Source organism: Oncorhynchus masou, chromosome 13 (assembly GCF_036934945.1).
Source record: "Oncorhynchus masou masou isolate Uvic2021 chromosome 13, UVic_Omas_1.1, whole genome shotgun sequence".
Classification (NCBI taxonomy): domain Eukaryota; kingdom Metazoa; phylum Chordata; class Actinopteri; order Salmoniformes; family Salmonidae; genus Oncorhynchus; species Oncorhynchus masou.
In genome coordinates, this window is record NC_088224.1 from 67,509,921 (window position 1) to 67,536,615 (window position 26,695).

Sequence of the window (26,695 nt, forward strand, 5' to 3'; positions counted from 1 at the left end):
TAAGAGCGTCTGCCAAATGACTTAAATGTAAATGTAAATGCAGACTGACAGCTCCTTGCAGACTGACAGCTCCTTGTAGACTGGCAGCTCCTTGCAGACTGACAGCTCCATGCAGACTGGCAGCTCCGGCTGCTCCATGCAGACTGACAGCTCTGGCTGCTCCATGTAGACGGACAGCTCTGGCTGCTCCATGTAGACTGACAGCTCTGGCTGCTCCATGCAGACTGGCAGCTCCATGCAGACTGACAGCTCCTTGCAGACTGACAGCTCCTTGCAGACTGACAGTAAAAAAAAGAGGGTGACATTTTAAGTTGAGTCCTTACTTGTGCTCTATGGTACTGTAGATGATGGATATACTGACAAGATACATGTCTCTCTGCCCTAACAATGGGAGTCGTGTAACGGTCTTCATGCGGTGAAAACCGAAACAGCCTATACTTCTGTAAACTAACACAGAGACAGGAACAAGGACACTAAGGACAATCACCCACGAAACACACAAAGAATATGGCTGCCTAAATATGGTTCTCAATCAGAGACAACGATAATCACCTGACTCTGATTGAGAACCGCCTCAGGCAGCCATAGACTAACGCTAGACATCCCACAAAACCCCAAGACAAAAACACACCACAATAACCCATGTCACACCCTGGCCTGACCGAATAAATGAAGAATAAACATAATATATTTCGACCAGGGCGTGACAAGTCTTTGTCCACAAAGCAGCACAGCGGGCTGTATAGCTCCCGCCTATCCTTTCTTTGGATTGGTGGATGCATCACATCATTGTAATCCTTTTTTGAATATTTGATGTGGGTTGTTGACGTCAACCGATCGACCGTATTCAATGGAGAGAGATGCTATGCTACTAGCCTTGTACCATGAATATGCATAGCCATCTTGAGACAACTCCGATATAAAGTGTTTTTTCCCAGAGTTGTCCTACATATACCTGTACACTCGTAACAACTTAAGCATTATGAAACTTATATTCGATCAAATAAACCTCACGTAGCAAATAAACCAGTCATTTTTTTGTTGTTGATCAAATTCAACACTAATTGACCTCCACACAAAATGTCCTTGCTTGGTCGGCGAAACAACTAAAAAACGCCACCTGCTGGAGAGAGACAGATTTTCCGCCGAGTTTGGCCTCTTCCTCTCTGATAGTACGTACCAATGGACACATTGACCTGGATCCACATTGTCTCTAACACCTACAGTGATGAAAGACTGTCAGTAAAGTTATTCATGAAACTAATGAGTGTGGATGCGAAAACTAATTTAATCATCTAAGTTACCATGAAATGATAATGTCATAAGTAAATCAAACTTCAAGCTTGATGCCTGTATTCTACAGGCCTCACAAGTTTCAAATCAAAACGGACTTTAAATATTATGGTATAAGCACATTTTCTCACCCAATCCAGACACATGAGATTTAGCTGCAAATCTAATGTAATCTTCATTATGAAGCTATACAAATCCCTGGGATATATTTGTATTAAATATTAATAGAAACTAACTTATTAATGATAAGTTAATTAATGATCTTATCTGTTTTTATCTACAGAACCGATTTCAGAACAATCTGAAAAGGTGGGTGTCATGGCTAATTTAATCATCTAATTATGCTTATCTGTCAAAAAAAACGCCCGTGTAGGAGTCTCGAGGAAAAAATGGACAGTGTGGGGGCCTAACAGAAAAGAATGGTCCGGTGTGTTAGATATGACAAACGCCAATTTTTGGTCACAGTCCTCCTCCCGGGGAGGAGTGCCTGTCAAGAGAATTTCTGGAGATATGGTTCAGTAAAATGTGGAAAATTACAATTATTCTGTTGGCGATGGTGAAATCTATAGCAATCTCGCTCTATTCATGCAGACTATAATGTTGCAACAGGAGTCTCCGGAATGGTAATTATACAGTGCGTTTAATCTTCTGAAAATGCCTGAAAATCTAGAACACCCAAAAGGAAGATAAAATGAAGTATTGAAAAACATGAATGAGATGGATTTAGTTGACCAATGACCATTTCATCTAAATTTACTCAAATGTATGGAAGACAATTAATGGGCTATATTAGCCATTTGTAACCTCAAAAGGGCAATGGCTATGCATGTCAATTTTTAAATGTTTTTATTTATATTAAAGTTCCCTAATTGTATAAGATAAACATTTTCATAATTGCTGTCATTTATTTTGGAGCCTCCCACATTTCCAAATTGGGATGCAGATTGGGACGCAAATGAGCTCACTTTTCGATAAGGCGCGCAGACCTGACGGATAGTAGGCTGTGCAAGACCAGTTGAGCAATGACTCTTGCCTGGTCAGTCTTTCCTTGTTGAGCGCGGGGGGCACATTGGTTAACAACAGCCTTTGGAAGAAGAACTTATGACTGAAGCATTCATAAGGTTGGGAACTGTTTCTCCGTAGAAAACCTAGAATGTACATAAAATCGTGGATTGGCGAGGCAAACAACCGTTAAACACCGAACTCCTGAGACACTGATTGTGTAGGAGCGTCGTCTTGAACGCCGCTGAAGGCTCTAAGCGTCAACCTCTCCAGGCGTTCGGCACCAATACATCTGCCAGCTATAGGACGGTACACGAAACAAACGGCTTATGTTACTTAGGACACATTTTATAAGCAGTGAGCACCTAATATCAATGTAGCACATGGATATGGTGTGGACTGATAGGGGCAGTTAAAATTAATGGGACTTGGTCCAAAAGTGCTACCGTTCAATTGCGACGGCTGGAACTAGGGCAGTGAATGTGCCCAATCGGCTACGCATGGATTTGTCAATAGAAAGACGACCAACCAACGTATCCTTTTGTTGTGGTGGATAAATTGTTCCACATTGTAGCTAAAAATTGAATATTTTATTTCAACAATAAAAAATACCAACATTTATGAGAATTCAGAGGAGGTATTTTAACTGGATCCAAGTGCGTCTAACTCGGGAATCCTGTCGACTACGGATTTGATTAATCGCTTTCAAAGACATCCCTCTGCTCTCCAAAATCGGTAAGTCTGGAATTCAAGATATCATTTGAGTCATATTCAGTAACATTTGAACTTCTCGGTACCCATTGGAAATAGCCCATTTTCGACTGCCTTAGACAAGCTGGTTGTTATACACTTGTTGTTGTTTAATAGCATACGTTCCTCTGTCTAGTATGATTGATCATTCTTTGATGGAGTGAATATAATTTTGGATGGAGTATTTCAGAGTGTTTCAGTATGATGTTTGAATTTTAGAATTGCTTAAATTTGTGTTATATGGAATCGAATTCATCCTCTGGCTTTATTTTAGAGTAGGCTTAATTAATAGCAAAGTCTTCATCAGACCATCATAATTACATTTCTCTATTGGTGTTATTGTGATAGAGAACAGGCTTTATTCGAAAATCAATAAATTAAACATTTATTTTGACATTGTGAAGTAGATAAAGAGAAAAACTGTAAGCTAATCACAGCACTGCATCATCATTTCCATCTTGTATGGCAGGCCTAATATGGCATGAATTAGCGAGTTCATTTTGATTTTGATCACAAGACACTGCAGATTTCAGTGTAAATAAGAAAAGACCAAGACAAATTGGCTCTCGAGAGGCGCAGCAGTCTAAGGCGGGTCACTACAGTCCCTGGTTCGAATCCCGGCTGTATCACATCAGGCCGTGATTGGGAGTCCCATAGGGCGGCGAATAATTGGCCCAGCGTCTTCCGGGGTTGCCTGTCATTGTAAATAATAATTTGTTCTTAGCTGACTTGCTTAGTTAAATAAAGGTTACATTTCATTTTAGTGACTGGTTAAGACTGATAATTGATCCAAATGTATTATGATTATCAGATCATTCCATGTCAACACTGACCCTATCATACTGATGATGAGTGTGTTGTTAACAATTTACCGGAAGTTCTTCTGGAGAGCTGTGATGTTCTGGAGGTGTGAATTTCTGTTTTCACACATTTCATTAGAACACCTTGCCTCAGCGAACCGATTGTCCATCCCGCGGGGGCTGTGAGGCGCTATGGGCGCTCCTCTGAGTCTGTATCACTGCTGAGCCTTGCAGTGACGCCCGCTTTTTACGCTTGCTTATCGTTGCATGTCACATATTTTCAAGAATGTCGCGCACCAGGTAGCCTTTTTCGACCTCTTGTCGCACATGATGCTGCTACGCGCTGTGAATACACGCTGCTAGGTGTGAGCGCTAGCGCAGCCGCAGAGGAAAGACCGTGTCAGTCATTGGGACTCAATAAATCAAATCAAATTCAAGCGGTTGAAGACTCAATAATGAGTCTTCAACCGTGTTTCCCCATGTGGAGGAATGTTTGAGTGAGAGAGAGAGAGAGAGAGAGAGAATGGGAGAGTCAGTAAAGTGAGTCAGTGAGTGAGCCACTTCCATGGCTCAAATATTAACAACGGATTTCCTGATGCTGCTGCTTTGGGAGAAGCCCAAATTCGGGAGGAAGCAGTCGGGCTCATTTGTCTGGGGCCAGGCACCCTGCTGCTGCTGTGTTTAGGACTAGGAATATCTGCCTGCGGAGCCGTCCGATGGAGGAGGAGATGACAGAGCAGGAGCCTCTGTGTTGGACAGAGGAGCCTGTACCTGAGGTAGGAGGAGAAGGAGAGGGAGAGTTACCAGGCTTAGGAACCCCTACACCCAGAGACCTGATGGAGAGCCCGGTGAAGGAGCCTGTTGCACTGCATCTGTACCCCAACACAGAGTATCAGTATGGGTAAGCAACAGAACAGCCCAGACTGGGAAACTGGGGTCTCCAACAACCTGCTCACATACACGTATAACATGTGTAGTAGACTGAGCTGTGTGGGACTAGGAATTATGTGCTTGTCTTTTCACAGAGTATACTATAGTTGCAGAATATTTATTTTGTTATCTTTCCTTTGTCACTTGAATATATAATACCAGAGTTGTAATCAATAATGGTGGTATACTTTACCCTCCGTTGTCTTCAATCATAGTTTATTTTCTGTCCTTTTGCGGCTGGTATTTAATGGCTGTATTGAAAGGTTTTTAAAGTTCAGATTAAAGCCATAGAGCTCATGGCAGATGATGACTCAATGGTGTCGTTCAATGTCATTTCAGCAAGCCATGACACCCACCTTTTCAGATTGTTCTGAAATCGGTTCTGTAGATAAAAACAGATAAGATAAGAATTCCGGAAAATAATTTGATCTCTGCGATATTAAGCTAATTGGTCGCACCCAAATTGGCCATTTTAATTTATATGATTCATATAATATTCAGTAATTATAGTACCTATCATTCACTTTGGACAAAGCCTTTTTCTACAATGGGTGAGACATCAGGATCCAAAGAAATTATCCAAATCTGAGATGGTGTGTGTCGTAATCCTCTTTCTTGTGCTTTTTGAGGTGTAAAGACCCAAAGGTCTTTACATCATGAGGAAATGTATCATGTCATTGTGCCATTTAGACTTCTCCACTGGAGGAAATGCAGCAGAGGTACTGCTGTTGTCACCCTGCTGCACCTTACCTTCAGTAGTTGGCTAAAGGCTTTATACTGTATACTGTATTTATTTACACCAGACTAGTCATGGTAAAGGAGGTATATGTAGGCTCTGGGTTTAGTAATGTGTTGACATGGCTCTTCTCTTCGAGACTGCAGAGGGAGTAAATTGTGTTGTCAATAAGCATGGACAGGTTATGATCGTATATCAACTGTCAGCCATGGCCACATTGGCGGGTGTCAATCCTCAATCTTAATTTCTAGTTCTACAGTATCATTGCTTACTTTGTGTGTAGGATAGATCAACATTATCATCATTCCTTTTTTTGGCTATGTACGCTGTACACACCGGTGAAGGGTTTTCATAACTAGAGATGTTTTCAAGCAGTGTGATGAGGGTGTCTTTAGCCCTCTGTGGAGCCGAAGGAGCTATGAATATGAACTACAGGAAGGATATTCAGCACCAGCTTAACTATACCGTATAACAGTTACGACCTTGGCTGTTGGCTGTCTTGCATTGTGCTGTGTACTTGCTGCTGCACTGTAACTTAAAGTTTGCACTACCATTCAAAAGTTTGGGGTCACTTAGAAATGTCCCTGTTTTTTAAAGAAAAGCAATTTTTTGTCCATTAAAAGAACATACAATTGATCAGAAATACAGTGTAGACATTGTTAATGTTGGAAATGACTATTGTGGCTGAAAACTGCAGATTTTTTTTTATGGAATATCTACATCGGTATACAGAAGCCCATTATCAGCAACCATCACTCCTGTGTTACAATGGCACATTGTGTTAGCTAATCCAAATTTATCATTTAAAAAGGCTAATTGATCATTAGAAAACCCTTTTTGCAATTATGTTTGCACAGCTGAAAACTGTTGTTCTGATTGAAGAAACATTAAAACTTGCCTTCTTAAGACCAGTTGAGTATCTGGAGCATTAGCATTTGTGGGTTCGATTACAGGCTCAAAATGGCCAGAAACAAATAACTTTCTTCTGAAACTCTCATTGTCAACAGTGAAGAGGCGACTCCGGGACGCTGGCCTTCTAGGCAGAGTTGCAAAGAAAAAGCCATATCTCAGACTGGCCAATAAAAATAAATGGTTTAGATGGGCAAAAGAACACAGACACCGGACAGAGGAACTTTGCCTAGAAGACCAGTATCCCGGGGTCGCCTCTTCACTTTTGATGTTGAGACTGGTGTTTTGCAGGTACCATTTAATGAAGTTGCCAGGACTTGTGAGGTGTTTGTTTCTCAAACTAGACACTCTAATGTACTTGGCCTCTTGTTCAGTTGTGCACCGGGGCCTTCCACTCCACTTTCTATTCAGGTTAGAACTAGTTTGCGCTGTTCTGTGAAGGGAGACGTACACAGCATTGTACGATATCTTCAGTTTCTTGGGGATTTCTCTCATGGAATAGCATTCATTTCTCAGAACAAGAATAGACTTACGAGTTTCAGAAGAAAGTCCTTTGTTTCTGGCCATTTTGAGCCTGTAATCGAACCCACAAATGCTGATTGATGCTCTAGATACTCAAATAGTTTAAAGAAGACAAGTTGTATTACTTCTTTATTTAGAACAACAGTTTTGAGCTGTGCTAACATAATTGCAAAAGGGTTTTCTAATGATCAATTAGCCTTTTAAAATGATAAACTTGGATTAGCTAACACAACGTACCATTGGAACACAGGAGTGATGTGTACGCTTATGTAGATATTCCATACAAATCAGCCGTTTCCAGCTACAATAGTCATTTACAACATTAATAATGTCTACGCTGTATTTCTGATCAATTTGATGTTATGTTCATGGACCAAAAAATGGGCTTTCTTTCAAAAACAAGGACATTTCTACGTGACCCCAAGCTTTTTGACGGTAGTGTATGTGTGAATCAACTTAATTTAGATAAGATTTTGCACATGAATTGCGTCTTCCATAAGTTTTGTGTGAATTTTGTTTAGTGTGGCCCTATGATCATTTGTTGTTGTTCTGATCCAATTCTGAGTATCTTAACACCATACGTTACGTTGTCTAACGCCATCATAAAATGTACTTTGTGTGTGTGCATGCTGTGGCCTTGGAATGAGGACTGGCCATCAGGTCTCCCCGGGCATCACAGACAAGGCCAATGCATAACACTGCTGCAGCCTGCAGTCAGCCTGCAGTTTGATTAGTCACGCCTACCCTCTGGAGTCTGGACACACAGCGTTGGTCCTTTAGCAGCAGGTTGATTCGCCATGCCTTGCTCTGCCTTGCCTTCAGGACATGGGTTTCATATTTTGTTGAGCAGCAGGTAGATTAGTCATTCCTTAGGATAGGACACACACACATGCTTGGCCTTCACTGACACAGCAGGTTGATTGGTCATACCTTGCTCCCCTCTGTATGCCTCAAGACATTGGTGTCATGACTAGCCTCTGGACACAGGCACAATCCTAAGTGAGACAAAAGGTTGATTAGTCATGACTTCCAGCACTCCCTTAGGACTGAGGCTACGTACCCCTGTAGGTGGCAGGCTAATGGTCATACCTTGCCTCCACCTCTCCCCCACAGATATCTGCATAGCCTTCTAACCCACTCCCTGGGGGCAAGCCGTAATAGACAATATCATTTGTGGTCTGGTGATGCAGTGGGGCCTGATGCATAATATTCCAAGCAGGAGGAATGTAGCTTCTCTCTCTCGCTGTCTCTCACCGGTTGGTTTTAAAGCACACCATTAGTAATGAGTTTGCCATTAGTAATGGGTATATGACAAATCATTATGTACAGGACATTGTGTTCATTTTCACAAAACCATTACAGTTAGGTGTTGTTTTGGCAACTGTAAAAGGAATTGTCGCTATGCAATGTTTACTACACATAGTGCTGTACACTGTCCTGATTTCCCTCCCGATTTAACAGACTAGCCAAATGCAAGTTTAGTGCTCTGTTTGGGCTATCATGTAATGGTATACATTACAGACTGGCTGGCTGCATCTCTGTTTTACAGTCTATTATTAATGCAAATTAAATGGGACAACATTTGAAGACCTCTGTAAAAAAGACATCTGTCATAGAGAATATACAGGCATGCTTCCAGCGTTAGAGGCAAAAGTTTGCATACTGAGAGTCTAGCCTACAACACTCTGAAATATTGATGCTTGATCTAATGATTATATCTCAATATGAGGCATTTCTACTGCCTATTTTATTAGGCTGTAAATCTTAGAGTGAAATCCAGACCACCTCTGCTTTCTGTATTGTACGCCTATATTTTAACTAATGGGGGGGTAACAGTATGCATTTGAATCACTAAATAATGAAAACACAATAGTTACTTTTCTAGAGTGGGATTTGTTGCCAATCCTGGTCAGTCTACTGCTGGGTCTGGAGCCAACTCTGTGTGTGTGCATGTGTGTGTGCATGTGTGTGTGCCTGTGTGCATGTGTGTGTGTACTCTGTCTCTCACTGATGTTTGTTCAACTCTGTCCTGCTGTTTGAACTATGTATACAGTACAGTAGCGGATGGTTTAGTTAGCCCAGCACTGTCCTGCTGTTTGAACTATGTACAGTTGAAGTTGGATGTTTACATACACTTATGTTGGAGTCATTAAAACTAATTGTCCAACCAGTCCACAAATTTCTTGTGAACAAACTACAGTTTTGGCAAGTCGGTTAGGACATAACTTTGTGCATGACACAAGTCATTTTTCCAACAATTGTTTACAGACAGATTATTTCACTTATAATTCACTGTATCACAATTCTAGTGGGTCAGAGGTTTAGATACACTAAGTTGAATGTGCCTTTAAACAGCTTGCAAAATTCCAGAAAATTATGTCACGGCTTTAAAAGCTTCTGATAGGCTAATTGACATAAATTGAGTCAATTGGATGTGTACCTGTGGATGTATTGCAAGGCCTACCTTCAAACTCAGTGCCTCTTTGCTTGACATCATGGGAAAATCAAAAGATATCAGCCAAGACCTCAGGAAATAAATTGTAGACCTCCACAAGTCTGGTTAATCATTGGGAGCAATTTCCAAACGGCAAACAATAGTACGCAAGTTGTACAAACAGTAGTACGCAAGTATAAACAACATGGGACCACGCAGCCGTCATACCGCTCAGGAACGAGACTCGTTCTGTCTCCTCGAGATGAACGTACTTTGGTGCGAAAAGTGCAAATCAATCCCAGAACAACAGCAAAGGACCTTGTGAAGATGCTGAAGGAAACAGGTACAAAAGTATCTATATCCACAGTTAAACGAGTCCTATATTGACATAACCTGAAAGGCCGCTCAGCAAGGAAGGAGCCGCTGCTCCAAAACCGCCATAAAAAAATCAGACTACGGTTTGCAACTGCACATGGGGACAAACATCGTACCTTTTGGAAAAATGTCCTCTGGTCTGATGAAACAAAAATAGAACTGTTTGGCCATAATGACCATCGTTATGTTTGGAGGAAAAAGGGGGAGGCTTGCAAGCCGAAGAACACCATCCCAACCGTGAAACACTGAGGTGGCAGCATCATGTTGTGGCAGTGCTTTGCTGCAGGAGGGACTGGTGCACTTCACAAAATAGATGGCATCATGAGGGAGGAAAATTATGTGGATGTATTGAGGGAACATCTCAAGACATCAGTCAGGAAGTTAAAGCTTGGTCTCAAATGAACAATGACCTCAAGCATACTTCCAAAGTTGTGGCAAAATGGCTTAAGGACAATAAAGTCAAGGTATTGGAGTGGCCATCACACATCCCTGACCTCAATTCCATAGAAAATGTGTGGGCAGAACTGACTCAGTTACACCAGCTCTGTGTAAGGGATCTCGTCCTCCTCTTCTGAGGAGGAGTAGCGAGAAGGATCGGAGGTAAGTGTCCATAATGTGTATTTTAATACATAAACCGAACACTACCAAATACAAAACAATAAACGTGAAATGAACGAAACAGTCCCGTGTGGTACGAACACTAACATGGAAGACAAACACCCACGAAACACAGATGGAAAAAAGGCTACCTAAGTATGATTCTCAATCAGAGACAACTAACCCACCTGCCTCTGATTTAGAACCATACTAGGCTGAACACAGAAACCAACATAGAAAAAAATAGACTGCCCACCCCAACTCACACCCTGACCATACTAAACAAAGACAAAACAAAGGACCTAAGGTCAGAACCTGACAGTACCCACCCCCAAAGGTGCGGACTCCGGTCGCAAAACCTAAACCGATAGGGGAGGGTCTGGGTGGGCGTCTGTCCGAGGTGGCGGCTCTGGCGCGGGACGTGGACCCCACTCCACCATAGTCCTTCTCCGCCTCTCTATTCGCTTCCGTGGCCTCTTAAGAGTGGCGACCCTCGTCGCCGACCTCAGACTGGGGAGCCTCGCCACAGGTCCCGAATGGACGGGAGTTTCCGGCAGCGCTTGACGGACAAGAGATTCCGGCAGCGCCGGACAGGCGAGAGACTCCGGCAGCGCCGGACAGGCGGGGGACTCCGGCAGCGCCGGACAGGCGGGGGACTCTGGCAGCGCCGGAGTGAAGGGCGATTCTGGCATCGCCTGGCTGACGGCTTTGGCAGCTCCATGCTGAATGACGGCTGTGGCAGCTCCATGCTGACTGACGGCTCTGGCAGCTCCATGCTGACTGACGGCTCTGGCAGCTCCATGCTGACTGACGGCTCTGGCAGCTCCATGCTGACTGACGGCTCTGGCAGCTCCATGCTGACTGACGGCTCAGGACAGACTGGCGGCTCTGGCGGCTCAGGACAGACGGGAGACTGGGGCGGCAGGGTAGCCTAGTGGTTAGAGCGTTGGACTAGTAATCGAAAGGTTGCAAGTTCAAATCCCCGAGCTGACAAGGTACAAATCTGTCGTTCTGCCCCTGAACAGGAAGTTAACCCACTGTTCCTAGGCCGTCATTGAAAATAAGAATTTGTTCTTAACTGACTTGCCTGGTTAAATAAAGGTTAAAAAAACTCTGGCGGCTCAGGACAGACGGGAGACTCTGGCAGTGCTGGAGAGGAGGAAGGCTCTGACAGCACTGGACAGGCGGGAACACCTGTAGGGAGAAGACGGAGAGACAGCCTGGTGCGTGGGGCTGCCACCGGAGGGCTGGTACATGGAGGTGGCACCAGATAGACCGGACCGTGAAGGCGCACAGGAGGTCTCGAGCACGAGCCTGCCCAACTTTACCTGGTTGAATGCTCCCGTAGCCAGGCCAGTGCAGCGAGGTGGAATGCACAAACAGACTGCCCACCCTAACTCACGCCCTGACCATACTAAACAAAGACAAAACAAAGGAACTAAGGTCAGAACGTAACACTCTGTCAGGAGGAATGGGCCAAAAGTCACCCACTTATTGTGGGAAGCATGTGGAAGGCTACCTGAGAAATTTGACCCAAGTTAAACAATTTAAAGGCAATGCTACCAAATACTAATTGAGTGTATGTAAACGTCTGACCCACTGGCAATGTAATGAAAATTTTGCAAAAGCTGAAATAAATCATTCTCTCTACTATTATTCTCCTCAACGTTACATTCTGAGGAGGGATGTGTGTTCCATTAACGTGTTGGTATGACGAGAATAGCTATTGCAATTATAGGGCCTTGTTCGTTCCATTGAGTGCAACAACACTGCTTGTACTGTCATACGTATCTGAACCCAGGACATAGAGAAAATGAAGTGACTGTGTGGTTAGGGAAGTAAGGTATAGATGTAGGAGGTTTACAGTAAGTGGGGTGGATGGCTCTCAAGCTGGAAACCATACAGAGCATGTCACACATTGCTCAGCTGGAGAGTGGTTGCAGGCCAAACCATGACAAATGTCCCTCAATTGCTAGTGTTGGTTGGGAGTGTTCAGCTGAGAAAGTGTAGCCCACATTAACCTTTGGCCTATGAGCTACATGGTTCTGAGTGGTACAGTGGATTTTAAAATGTTTATATCACACATAGCCTCTTTCTTTTAACTCCTCATTCAGTTTCAAGAGGCGTCCCCCCATCCTCCTCTCAGTGTCTAATCAAAACAGAAGCCAATTAGAGCAAGGAAGTGCTTGCGCCCAAATCCCCTGTGCTCTCTATCGCTCCCTGTTTTTATTTTCTGTTCTGTGATACCCCTGGGCTTCAATTTATTCAATAATGAATAGGAAAACATACCCCCTTGTTATGCTGGCATCACAGTGGGAGAGATTATTTATTATTACTTTTTTATGGGGGAGTAGATCAGCATTATTATTGCAGATAGATTCAAATCAGATCAAATGTATTTATAAAGCCCTTCTTACATCAGCTGATATCTCAAAGTGCAAAGATTGTGGCTTCTATCAATGTCGTTGTCTGCACCATTACCAATCCCCCATATATATTTTTTATGTAAATATATATTAATTTAAATATATACTGTATTTTATTATTAAATATATTTTCCTTCTTTATTATTTTCCCCTAACCCTACCAAACCTCCGCTAATTGAAGAAAACTAATGGACAACAATACATAGGATTCCATTTCCATTTTATACATACTATACTGAACAAAAATATAAACGCAGCAGTCCCATGCTTTACCTGAAATAAAAGATCCCAGAAATGTTCCATATGCACAAAAGATTATTTCTCTCAAATTTTGTTTACATCCCTGTTCGTGAGCATTTCTCCTTTGCCAAAATAATCCATTCACCTGACAGGTGTGAAATATCAAGAAGCTGATTAAACAGCATGATCATTACACAGGTGTACCTTGTGCTGGAGACAATAAAAGACCACTCTAACATGTGCAGTTTTGTCACACAACACAATGCCACAGATGTCTCAAGTTTTGAGGGAGCGTGCAATTGGCATGCTGACTGCAGGAATGTCAACCAGAGCTGTTGCCAGATCATTTAATGTTAATTTCTCTAACATAAGCCTTCAACATTATTTTAGAGAATTAGGCAGTAAGTCCAACTGGCCTCACAATCACAGACCATGTGTAACCACGCCAGCCCACGACCTCCACATTCGCCTTTTTCACCTGCGGGATCGTCTGAGATCAGCCTCCAAGACAACAGTTGATGAAATCGAGGAGTATTTATGTCTGTAATAAAGCCCTTTTGTAGGGAAAACTCATTCTGATTCCCCAGTGGGTGGGCCTTTCTCCCAAGTGGGTGGCTGCATCCCTGCCCAGTCATGTGAAATCCATAGATTAGGGCCTAATGAATTTATTTAAATTGACTGATTTCCTTATATGAACTGTAACTCAGTAAAATCATTGAAATTGTTTCATGTTGCATTTATATTTTTGTTGAGTATATAACATTTTTACAGACACAGTATATTTTATTGATCGACTGACTGGCTTTTCTACTCATCGACTGACTATGGCTTTTCTACTCATCGACTGACTGGCTTTTCTACTCATCGACTGACTATGGCTTTTCTACTCATCGACTGACTATGGCTTTTCTACTCATCGACTGACTATGGCTTTTCTACTCATCGACTGACTATGGCTTTTCTACTCATCGACTGACTATGGCTTTTCTACTCATCGACTGACTATGGCTTTTCTACTCATCGACTGACTATGGCTTTTCTACTCATCGACTGACTATGGCTTTTCTACTCATCGACTGACTATGGCTTTTCTACTCATCGACTGACTATGGCTTTTCTACTCATCGACTGACTATGGCTTTTCTACTCATCGACTGACTATGGCTTTTCTACTCATCGACTGACTATGGCTTTTCTACTCATCGACTGACTATGGCTTTTCTACTCATCGACTGACTATGGCTTTTCTACTCATCGACTGACTATGGCTTTTCTACTCATCGACTGACTATGGCTTTTCTACTCATCGACTGACTATGGCTTTTCTACTCATCGACTGACTATGGCTTTTCTACTCATCGACTGACTATGGCTTTTCTACTCATCGACTGACTATGGCTTTTCTACTCATCGACTGACTATGGCTTTTCTACTCATCGACTGACTATGGCTTTTCTACTCAACCAGCAGTGCTATTTGCAGAGTTAGCTCCAGGTAAATGTTACAATTCTTCAGCCATTCCTGAAGCTGCGAGTGGGAGAGTGTAACTACTACTTTGGGATCTGAAAATATGACATCGTCACTTTCTGTTTGTTTGGTTTGTATTGTGTTTTTTGATTATATCACGTGGGAAAAAGATAACTCAAGATAGTTCTCAGTCTCCAATTAAGGGTCAACTTTGGACTCAGCATGTTGTTTATCTTTCTAGTAACATATCCCACTAACTCACTGTTGAAGACCATTGGTAGGTTTGTGTGAGCAGCAGCATATAGAAAAGCTCACAGACTATCTGATGTAGATGGTGCAGGCTCAGAGAAGCCTCAGTAACTCCAGCCCTCACTTCCCTTAACCTGCTATAATTACTGCTATTCAGATGACCTGGCAGTGCCAGTGTTTCCTCTTCATCACGTTCAGCACCATGTACTGCAGGCTAATGATAGAGGTCAGCCATGTTTGGGTTACAGCTTGTTGTATGGGCACTCGGGCAGATAGACAGGAGCTCTAGTCTAATGACTGCACTCTCTTTTCCTCTCTCTCTCTCGTTTCCTTTCTTTCCTCACTCTTTGTTGTTCTTCACTCTCTATCTCAACACGGGGGCCCCTCAGGGGTGCAAGACAAAGGAGCTGATCGTGGACTACGGGAAGCGGAGAGCTGAGCACGCCCCAATCCACATCGACAGGGCTGTAGTGGAGTGGGTCGAGAGCTTCAAGTTCCTCAGTGTCCACATCACTAAGGAATTATCATGGTCCAAACACACCAACACAGTAGTGAAGAGGGCACGACAACACCTTTTCCCCCTCAAGAGGCTGAAAATATTTGTCATGGGCTCTCAGATCCTCAAAAATGTCTACAGCTGCACCATTAGCATCTTGACTGGCTGCATCACCGCTTGGTATGGCAACTGCTTGGTATCTGACTGTAAGCCATTACAGAGGGTAGTGCGTACGGTCCAGTACATCACAGGGGCCAATCTCCCTGCCATCCAGGACCTCCATACCAGGCGATGTCAGAGGAAGGCCCCAAAAATTGTCAAAGACTCCAGCCACCAAAATCATAGACTTTTCTCTCTGCTACATTTGTTTACATCCCTGTTGGTGAGCATTTCTCCTTTGCCAAGACAATCCATCCATCTGACAGTGGTGGCACATTAATATACTGATTAAACAGCATGAACATTACACAGGTGCTCCTTGTGCATGGGACATTAAAAAGGCCACTCTAAAATGTGCAGCTTTGTCACACAACACAGTGCCACAGATGTCTCAAATTTTGAGGGAGCGTGCAATTGGCAGTACACCCAAATGGCCTCACAACCGCAGACCATGTGTATGTCGTTTGGGCAAGCGGTTTGCTGATGTCAACGTTGTGAACAGAATGCCCCATGATGGTGTTGTGGTTATGGTATGAGCAGGCATAAGCTTCGGACTATGAACACAATTGCATTTTATCAAAGGGAATTTTCCTGTTGTCGTGCTATTCATCTGGCGCTATCACCTCATATTTCAGCATAAGCCCTATATCGCAAGGATCTGTACACAATTCCTGGAAGCTGAAAATGTCCCAGTTCTTCCATGGCCTGCATACTCATCCGACATGTCACCCATTGAGCATGTTTGGGATGCTCTGGATCAACGTGTACGACAGCGTGTTCCCGTTCCAAAAGCCAGCAACTTCCCACAGCCATTGATGAGGAGTAGGACAACATTCCACAGGCCATAATCAACAGTCTGATCAACTCAATGTGAAGGAGATGTGTCACGCTGCATTAGGCAAATGGTGGTCACACCAGGTAATGCCTGGTTTTCTGATCCAAACCTGTAACTTTTTTTTAAGGTGTCTGTGACCAACAGATGCAAATCTTTATTCCCAGTCATTTGAAATCCATTAAGGCCTAATTAATTTAAATTGACTGATTTCCTTGTATGAACTCAGTCAAATCTTTGAAATTGTTGCATGTTGTGTTTATATTTTTGTTCTGTGTAGTTAACGAAAAAGCTGCCCGGACTATCTGCATTGACCCTTTTTTGAGTCATCACATACGCTGCTGCTTCTGTTTATCATGTTGCCTAGTCCCTACCTGTATGTACATATCAACCTCAATTACTCAAGTTACTCATTGTATATTTTTTCATTGTGTTATTATTTTTAAAATTATTTTTCTATTTTTCGCTGCATTGTCGGCAAGGGCCTGTAAGTATGTGTTTTACAGTTAGTTTACACTTGTTGTTTTACAAATCATGTGACACATAACATTAGATATATTTCTCTCTCTCTCTCCAATTCAATTTAACGGGCTTTATTGGCAAGGGAAACATGTGTTTACATTGACAAAGCAAGTGGAATAGATCATAAACAAAAGTTAAATGAACAATAAAAAATGTACAGTAAACATTACACTCACAAAAGTTCCGAAATAATAAAGACATTTGAAATTTCATATTATGTCTATATACAGTGTTGTAATGATGTGCAAATAGTTAAAGTACAAAAGGGAATATAAATAAACATAAATATAGGTTGCATTTACAATGGTGTTTGTTCTTCACTGGTTGCCCTTTTCTTGTGGCAACAGGCCAAAAATGTTGCTGCTGTGATATTTCACCCAATAGATATAGGTATAGAGTTTATCAAAATTGGATTTGTTTTCAAATTCTTTGTGGGTCTGTGTAATCTGAGGGAAATATGTGTCTCTAATATGGTCATACATTTGGCAGGAGGTTAGGAAGTGCAGTTCAGTGTTCACTTCATTTTGTGGGCAGTGTGCACATAACCTTTATTCTCTTGAGAGCTAGATCTTCCCTCTGCGGCCTTTCTCAATAGCAAGGCTATGCTAACTGAGTCTATACATAGTCAAAGATTTCCTTAATTTTGGGTCAGTCACAGTGGTCAGGTATTATACCACTACTCTCTGTTTAGGGCCAAATAGCATTCTAGTTTGCACTGTTTTTTTGTAATTTCTTTCCAATGTGTCAAGTATTTTTTTCTCTCTTGTGATTTGGTTGGTTCTAATTGTGTTGCTGTCCTGGGTCTCTGCGGGTTATGTTTGTGTTTGTGAACAGAGCCCCAGTGTCACGCCCTGACCTTAGAGATCTCTGTTTATTCTCTATATTTTGGTTGGGTCAGGGTGTGACTAGGGTGGGTACTCTAGTTTTTGTATATCTATGTTTTATTTTTCTTTGTTGGCCTAGTATGGTTCCCAATCAGAGACAGCTGTCTATCGTTGTTTCTGATTGGGGATCATACTTAGGCATCCCTTTTTCTCACCTTCAGTTGTGGGATCTTGTCTTTTTTTGATTGCATGTATTTTTACACGACGAAGATTTTCGTTCGTTGAATTATTTATTGTATTTTTTTGCTGGTTCACATTTTAATAAAATATGATGAACTCAAATCACTCTGCGCCTTGGTCTACCCTTAACGACTAACATTACACCCAGGACAAGCTCGGTTAGGGGGCTCTTCTCCAGGTTAATTTCTCTGTAGGTGATAGCTATGTTATGAAAGGTTTGAGAATCGCTTCCTTTGAAGTGGGTGTAGAATTTGTGTTGTGGAGAAATGACCAGGCAGGAGACGGGAGTACAGTTTGTTTCGCTTAGTCAAAACCTAACAAAAAAATGTGAAATGTGAATTTTCTTTTAGGTGTAGTAACATAACACTTCTGTTATACATTACTGCTTAGTAACATTATAGTAACTAATAATATAAGCCATTACTTTTGTCTTATTGAGATTTACTGATAGGGCTCAGGTCTGACCGAATCTGTGCAGAAGATGTAGGTGCTGCTGTAGGCCCTACTTGGTAGGGGACAGAAGCACCAGATCATCAGCAAACAGAAGACATTTGAGATTCTAGTAGGGTGAAGCCGGGTGCTGCAGACTGTTCTAGTGTCCTTGCCAATTTGTTGAAATATATGTTGAAGAGGGTGGGGCTTAAGCTGCATCCCTGTCTCAACCCCCGGCCCTGTGGAAAGAAATGTGTTTTTTGCTCATTTTAACCACAAACGTGTTTGTGTACATGGATTTTATGTCGTATGTTTTCCCCCAACACCATTTTCCATCAATTTGTGTAGCAGACCCTCAAACCAAATTGAGACAAAAGCTTTTTTGAAAAAAAAAATGTCTTTGTTTGTCTTTGTTTTGGTTTGTTTGTCAATTAGGGTGTGCAGGGTAAATATGTGGTCTGTTGTACGGTAATTTGGTAAAAAGACAATTTGACATTTGCTCAGTAGTTTGTTTTTGCTGAGGAAATGTATGAGTCTGCTGTTAATGATAATGCAGAGGATTTTCCTAAGGTTGCTGTTGATGCATATCCCGCGGTAGTTATTGTGATCAAATTTGTTTTGGGGTGATCAGTCCTTGGTTCCAAATATTGGGGAAGATGCCAGAGTGGAGGATGATGTTAAAGAGTTTAAGTATAGCCAATTGGAATTTGTGGTCAGTATATTTTATCATTTATACCATCAACCCCACAGGTCTTTTTGGGTTGGAGGGTTTGTATTTTGTCCTGTAGTTCATTCAATGTAATTGGAGAATACAGTAGGTTCTGGTAGTCCTTAAAAAGTTGATTCTCTAAGATTTGTATTTGATCATGTATATGCTTTTGCTGTTTTTTCTTTGTTATAGAGCCAAAAAGATTGTAGAAGTGGTTTATCCATACATCTCTGTTTTGGATAGATAACTCTAAACAAACAAAAACATGAAAAGTTTTCAAATTTTCCCAGAAATGGTTAGATTTGTATGGATTCTTCAATTACATTGAGCTGGTGTGCTGGTCCTTCTTTTTCCGTAGTGTATTTCAGTATTGTTTCAGTGATTCACCATAGTGAAGGCGTAGGCTCAGGTGTTTCAGGATGTAACGGTTTTCTTGTGGTGAAGGAGAGGCGGACCAAAATGCAGCGTGGTTTCTATTCATGGTTCTTTAATGAAGAAAACTATACATGAATAGACTAACAAAACAATAAACGTGCGAAAACCTAAACAGCCCTATCTGGTGCAAACACAGCGACAGAAACAATCACCCACAAAACCCAACACCAAACAGGCTACCTAAATATGGTTCCTAAACAGAGACAATGACTGACACCTGATTGAGAACCATATCAGGCCAAACATAGAAATAGGCAAACTAGACATGTAACATAGAATGCCCACTCAGATCACACCCTGACCTAACAAAATAGAAACATACAAAGCAAACTATGGTCAGGGTGTGACACAGGATCTCTATATTTTTGGTTGGATAGGTTTCTCAATTTCTTTCTTAGGTTTTTGCATTCTTTATCAATCCATTTGTCCCTGAGCCTGGAAATTGTTGATCTCCCCCTTTAGGATGGAGAAGCTGTCATCGTTAAAGTATGGGGATTTTATTGGGGGGACGTAGGTAGCACACAATAAAAAAATTCTCTGTTGAGATAATATCCTTATTAATTTCGAGACAGATGTAAAATGTTCCTGTTTTGACTAATTCAACAGAGTGGGTTGTCTGCTCTTTATCAAATTAGCATCCCCCCTGTGTCTCTTCCCTGTTTCACACCTGGTAGTTTGGTGGATGGGACTACGAGCTCTCTGTAACCTAGAGGGCAACCAGTGGGTCCGTCTCCTTTATACCATGTTTCTTGTAGGATGACAATGTCTGTATTTCCAATTTCTTTGATGAAGTCTGGGTTCCTGATCTTTAGGCCAAATGAAGATGAACTCAGACCTTGTATATTCCAGGATGTGATAGTAAAAGCTTTGTGTTCCATAGTGTCTAGTGTTGTTTTTGTGTGGTTTAGGGCCGGACCATCAAAGTAGGTGTGAGCAGAGCATGTTGAGCATCTGATACATACCTCTTAGGTTGCAGGATGTGGCTTGGGTGGGTGAAATAGTTGGGGTTAGGCCTGTTGCTCTTCTCATGGCTTGGGCATATGTCTTGCTGTCATGTTGAGGTCCTTGCCACAGGGACGGGGGGCATGAGGTGGGCAGAAGGGGCCTAGGTCTGAAATGGGGGGGCCTATATAGGCTGTGGCCAGCGTTGCTTGAGGTGGTCTTAGTTGTTTGGGGTGTGGCTGGTGATGCTGTGGTCTGGGTGTAGGTCCTCTTGGTGTGGGTTCTCTCGATGCAGGTCCTTTGGGAGGGGTCTTGCAGGTCTGGGAGGGCGTCTCGCTGGTCTGGGCGGGGTGTACGTTGCTCTGTTGCTCCTGTGTGAGGTGCTGGGGCTACGGTTGAGGGTGATGTCCTTCAGGGTCCTAGCAAAAACTGAGATTGCTGCCTTGTAGAGGTAGACCTGGTTGTAAAGCCAGGGTGGAGTGGTGGGTATACATTAGGTTTTGAGACACAGTCTCGCGAAATGCTTGCATTCACCCGCTGTATGGTGGCAGGGTGAAAGTATTTTTGTGGTAGCAGGGTGGAGATAACCACTTGTGCGTTGGAGAAAGTGGAAGAAGCTTTTTCAATCACTCCCCTGATTGCTCTCTCTCTCTCTGTCATGTTCAGATCTCACTGATCCTAAACTAATCAGTCCACCCTTTCTCTCTCATTCAGGGACAAGATGCCGTTCCACCATGTGACGGCAGGACTGCTGTACAAGGGGAACTACCTGAGTCACTCTCTATCTGAGGACAATGACAGTGACCAGCTAGCCAGCATCTCTGTGGAGGAGCTAGATGGTGAGTCTCCTCATGGCTTGGCCTGGTACTACTGGGGCTTGGTTGGTTTGGGCTTGGTTTGGTTTGGTTGGGTTGGGCTTGGTTGTTTCTGGTGAGAGGGGATAGAGATTATGACTGGGACTGTGGATTTGGCTGGTGAAGGTTATAGAGAGAGATTGCGTTTAGGCCGGGGTTTGTGTGTTTGAATTGGGCAGGATAAATAGTAGGCTATATATGGGATAAGTAGTAAGACCGTATTCTGAGCCATGAATCACAGAGGTTGGACCAGTCAAAACATTTATTTACAAACACTGTTTGCCCCTGTTGCTGGAGCCAACAAAGCATTGGCTTTATAAACTATGACTATGAATTTTCTTATCACTTATCGCACAAGTAGAATTTGATTTATGGGCTCTTGCTCTCTCTTGGCATTAATTAGAGGAAGTAGCTGAGTCTGTGTTTATGAATGCTTTTATCTTGTGTGTGTGTGTACGTTGTTCTGAAACTAATCACCCCACTGGCTAGCCCGGCGGTGGAACCCAGCCCAGGCCTGATCGATATTATTCTATCCTCTGCTGGAAACAACAACATCATCACAGTGCTCATAGTGGAGGGGTGGATTAACTACACTAGCTGCTCTCATACCATAAATACTGTATTAATAAAATGATGCCACATTAAAGGAAAATTCCACCCTAAATTCCACCCTAAAGAGACAATGATATATTTTGGTATTTGTTTCAATTGTCCATTGTTGAAATAGTCCCAGAATGTTTTGCTTGTCAGCAATCCTGTTGTCAAGATATGTAACTTTCAAAATACAGAAATCATCATCAGCATTTTTTATTTGGTATTTTGTTACGTTACAGCCTTATTCTAAAATTGATCAAATATATATTGTACAAACAATACTTCATAATGACAAAGCGAAAACAGGTTTTTAGAAATTTGGGCAAATGTATTAAAAATAAAAAATAGAAATATATTCAGACCCTTTGCTATGAGACTTGAAATGGACCTTGTGTTGTGTGCCTTTGGAGTCCACCTTTGGTAAATTCAATTGATTGGACATGATCAGGCACACAACTGTCTACATAAGGTCCCACAGTTGACAGTGCATGTCAGAGCAAAAACCAAGCCATGAGTTCGAAGGAATTGTCCGTAGAGCTCTGAGATAGGATTATGTCGAGGCACAGATCTGGGGAAATGTACCAAAACATTCCTGGATCATTGAAGGTCCCCAATAACACAGTGGCTTTCATCATTCTTATATGGAAGAAGTTTGAAAAAGCCAAGTCTCTTCCTATAGCTGGCCGCCCGGCCAAACTGAGCAATCAGGGGAGAAGAATCCGATGGTCACTCTGACAGAGCTCTCAGAGTTCCTCTGTGGAGATGGGAGAACCTTCCAGAAGGACAACCATCTCTGCAGCACTCCACCCAATCAGGCCTTTATGGTAGAGTGGCCAGAAGAGGGGCGGGAGTGTATGCCTTATGGTTAACGAGACGTGGTGTGGTCACAACAACATACAGGAACTCAAGTCCTTCTGTTCACCTGATTTAGAATTCCTCACAATCAAATGTCGACAGCATTATCTACCAAGGGAATTCTCTTCGACTATAATCACAGCCGTATATATTCCCCCCCAAGCAGACACATCGATGGCTCTGAACGAACTTTATTTGACTCTATGTAAACTGGAAACCACATATCCTGAGGCTGCATTCATTGTAGCTGGAAGTTTAATCTGAAAACAAGACTCCCTAAATTGTATCAGCATATCGATTGTGCAACCAGGGCTGGTAAAACCTTGGATCATTGCTATTGTAACTTCCGCAATGCATATAAGGCCCTCCCCCGCCCTCCTTTCGGAAAAACTGACCACGACTCCATTTTGTTGCTCCCTGCCTACAGACCGAAGCTAAAACAAGAAGCTCCCGCGCTCTGTTTAACGCTGGTCCGACCAATCTGATTCCACGCTCCAAGACTGCTTCCATCACGTGGATTGGGATATGTTCCGCACTGCGTCCAACAACAACATTGACGAATACGCTGATTCGGTGAGTGAGTTCATTAGAAAGTGCATTGAAGATGTCGTTGCCATAGCAACGACTAAAACATTCCCACACCAGAAACCGTGGATTGATGGCAGCATTCGCATGAAACTGAAAGTGCAAACCACTGCTTTTAACCAGGGCAAGGTGACCGGAAACATGACCGAATACAAACAGTGTAGCTATTCCCTCCACAAGGCAATCAAACAAGCTAAGCGTCAGTATAGAGACAAAGTAGAGTCGCAATTCAATGGCTCAGACACAAGAGGTATGTGGCAGGGTCTACAGTCAATCACGGATTACAAAAAGAAAACCAGCCCTGTCACAGACCAGGATGGCTTGCTCCCAGGCAGACTAAATGACTTTTTTTCCCGCTTTGAGGCCAATATAGTGCCACTGACACGGCCCGCAACCAAAACATGTGGACTCTCCTTCACTACAGCCGACGTGAGAAAAACATTTAAACGTGTTAACCCTCGCAAGGCTGCAAGCCCAGACGGCATCCCAAGCCGCGCACTCAGAGCATGCGCAGACCAGCTGGCTGGTGTGTTTACGGACATATTCAATCAATCCTTATCCCAGTCTGCTGTTCCCACATGCTTCAAGAGCGCCACCATCGTTCCTGTTCCCAAAGTTAAGGTAACTGAGCTAAATGACTACCGCCCCGTAGCACTCACTTCCGTCATCATGAAGTGCTTTGAGAGACTAGTCAAGGACCACCTCCACCCTACCTGACACCCTAGACCCACTCCAATTTGCTTACCGCCCAAATAGGTCCACAGACGATGAAATCTCAACCACACTGCACACTTCCCTAACCCATCTGGACAAGAGGAATACCTATGTGAGAATGCTGTTCATCGACTACAGCTCAACATTTAACACCATTGTACCCTCCAAACTTGTCATCAAGCTCGAGACCCTGGGTCTCGACCCCGCCCTGTGCAACTGGGTACTGGACTTCCTGACGGGCCGCCCCCAGGTGGTGAGGGTAGGTAACAACATCTCCACCCCGCTGATCCTCAACACTGGGGTCCCACAAGGGTGCGTTCTGAGCCCTCTCCTGTACTCCCTGTTCACCCAAGACTGCGTGGCCATGCACGCCTCCAACACAATCATCAAGTTTGCGGATGACACTACAGTGGTAGGCTTGATTACCAACAACGACGAGACGGCCTACAGGGAGGAGGTGAGGGCCCTCGGAGTTTGGTGTCAGGAAAATAACCTCACACTCAACGTCAACAAAACTAAGGAGATGATTGTGGACTTCACGAAACAGCAGAGAGAGCACCCCCATATCCACATCGATGGGACAGTAGTGGAGAGGGTAGTAAGTTCCTCGGCGTACACATCACAGACAAAGTGAATTGGTCCACCCACACAGACAGCATCGTGAAGAAGACGCAGCAGCGCCTCTTCAACCTCAGGAGGCTGAAGAAATTTGGCTTGTCATCAAAAGCACTCACAAACTTCTACAGATGCACAATCGAGAGCATCCTGTCGGGCTGTATCACCGCCTGGTACGGCAACTGCTCCGCCCACAACCGTAAGGCTCTCCAGAGGGTAGTGAGGTCTGCACAACGCATCACCGAAGGCAAATTACCTGCCCTCCAGGACACCTACACCACAGGATGGCCATAAAGATCATCAAGGACAACAACCACCCGAGCCACTGCCTGTTCACCCCACTATCATCCAGAAGGCGAGGTCAGTACAGGTGCATCAAAGCAGGGACCGAGAGACTGAAAAACAGCTTCTATCTCAAGGCCATCAGACTGTTAAACAGCCCCCACTAACATTGAGTGGCTGCTGCCAACACACTGACTCAACTCCAGCCACTTTAATAATGGGAATTGATGGAAATTGATGTAAAATATATCACTAGCCACTTTAAACAATGTTACTTAATATAATGTTTACATACCCTACATTATTCATCTCATATGTATATGTATATACTGTACCCTATATCATCTAATGCATCTTTATGTAATACATGTATCACTAGCCACTTTAAACTATGCCACTTTGTTTACATACCCTACATTACTCATCCCGTATGTATATACTGTACTCGATACCATCTACTGCATCTTGCCTATGCCGTTCTGTACCATCACTCATTAATATCTTTATGTACATATTCTTTATCCCTTTACACTTGTGTGTATAAGGTAGTAGTTTTGGAATTGTTAGGTGAGATTACTCGTTGGTTATTACTGCATTGTCGGAACTAGAAGCACAAGCATTTCGCTACACTCACATTAACATCTGCTAACCATGTGTATGTGACAAATAAATTTGATTTGATATGAGAAGGAAGCCACTCCTTAGTAAGAGACACGTTTTTTATAATTCTAAAATTGAGATTGCTTGGAGTTTGGCACCTAAAGGCACCTTAACACTCTCAGACCATGAGAAACAAGATTCTCTGGTCTGATGAAGCCAAGATTGAACTCTTTGGCCTGAATACCAAGTGTCATGTCTAGTGGAAACCTGGCACCATCCCTACAGTGAAGCATGGTGGTGGCAGCATCACGCTGTGGAGATGTTTTTCAGCTTCAAGGAATGGGAGACTATTCAGGATGGAGGGAAAGAGGAGCGGGGCAAACCAGAGAGAGATCTTTGATGAAAACCTTCTCCAGAGCACTCTGGACCTCAGACTGTCGCAAAGGTTCACCTTCCAACAGGACAACAAACCTAAAGCACACAGCCAAGACAACGCAGGAGTGGCTTCGGGACAAGTCTCTGAATGTCCTTGAGTGGCCCAGCCAGAGACCAGACTTGAACCTGATCGAATATCTCTGGAGAGACGTGAAAATAGATGTGCAGCAATGCTCCACGTCCAACCTGACAGAGCTTGAGGGGATCTGCAGAGAAGAATGGGAGAAACTCCCCAAATACAGGTGTGCCACGCTTGTAGCATCATACCTAAGAATACTCAAGGCTGTAATTGCCGCCAAAGGTGCTTCAGCAAAGTACTGAGTAAAGGGTCTGAATACTTATGTAAATAAGGTATTTCTGTTTTTTATTTTCAGAACATTTGCAAATATTTCTAAAAACCTGTTTTTGCTTTGCCATTATGGGGTATTTTGTGTCGATTAATGAGGGAAAAAACTATCTAATCCATTTTAGAATATTTATTTCAAAAAATGTTAACCTTTATTTAACTAGGCAAATCAGTTAAGAACAAATTCTTATTTATAATGATGGCCTACCCCAGCTAAACCCGGACGACGCTAGGCCAATACAGCCTGGATTCGAACCAGAGATTGTAGTGACGCCTCTTGCACTGAGATGCAGTGCCTTGGACTGCTGCGCCAATCGGGAGTGTAACGTAACAGAATGTGGAAAAAGAGAACGGGCCTGAAAACTTTCCAAATGCACTGTAACACACTACACTAGAGTAATGATTAGCAATCATCTCCTTGGCTTATTAATTTATCCATAGTACTATACACAGGCAGCTACCATTTCAACCATGTTCACCATTTCTACCATGGG

At 42.9% G+C, this 26,695-nt stretch overlaps 1 protein-coding gene across 2 annotated transcripts in view; it reads left to right on the forward strand.

Annotated features, from left to right (window-relative positions):
• The first annotated feature begins 2,298 nt into the window (after nucleotides 1-2,298).
• LOC135552896 (calcium-binding protein 8) overlaps nucleotides 2,299-26,695 on the forward strand; it is a 107,137-nt gene continuing 82,740 nt past the window's right edge. The window contains exons 1-2 of one of the 2 annotated variants that reach the window (XM_064984830.1): nucleotides 2,299-3,030; nucleotides 21,036-21,160. In XM_064984830.1, coding sequence (XP_064840902.1) covers nucleotides 21,043-21,160 — 118 coding nt within the window. In that variant the 5' untranslated portion in view covers nucleotides 2,299-3,030; nucleotides 21,036-21,042. Of the gene's footprint in view, nucleotides 3,031-4,580; nucleotides 4,747-21,035; nucleotides 21,161-26,695 lie in introns of those variants that run through there. The other variant, XM_064984829.1, reaches the window with a different exon arrangement.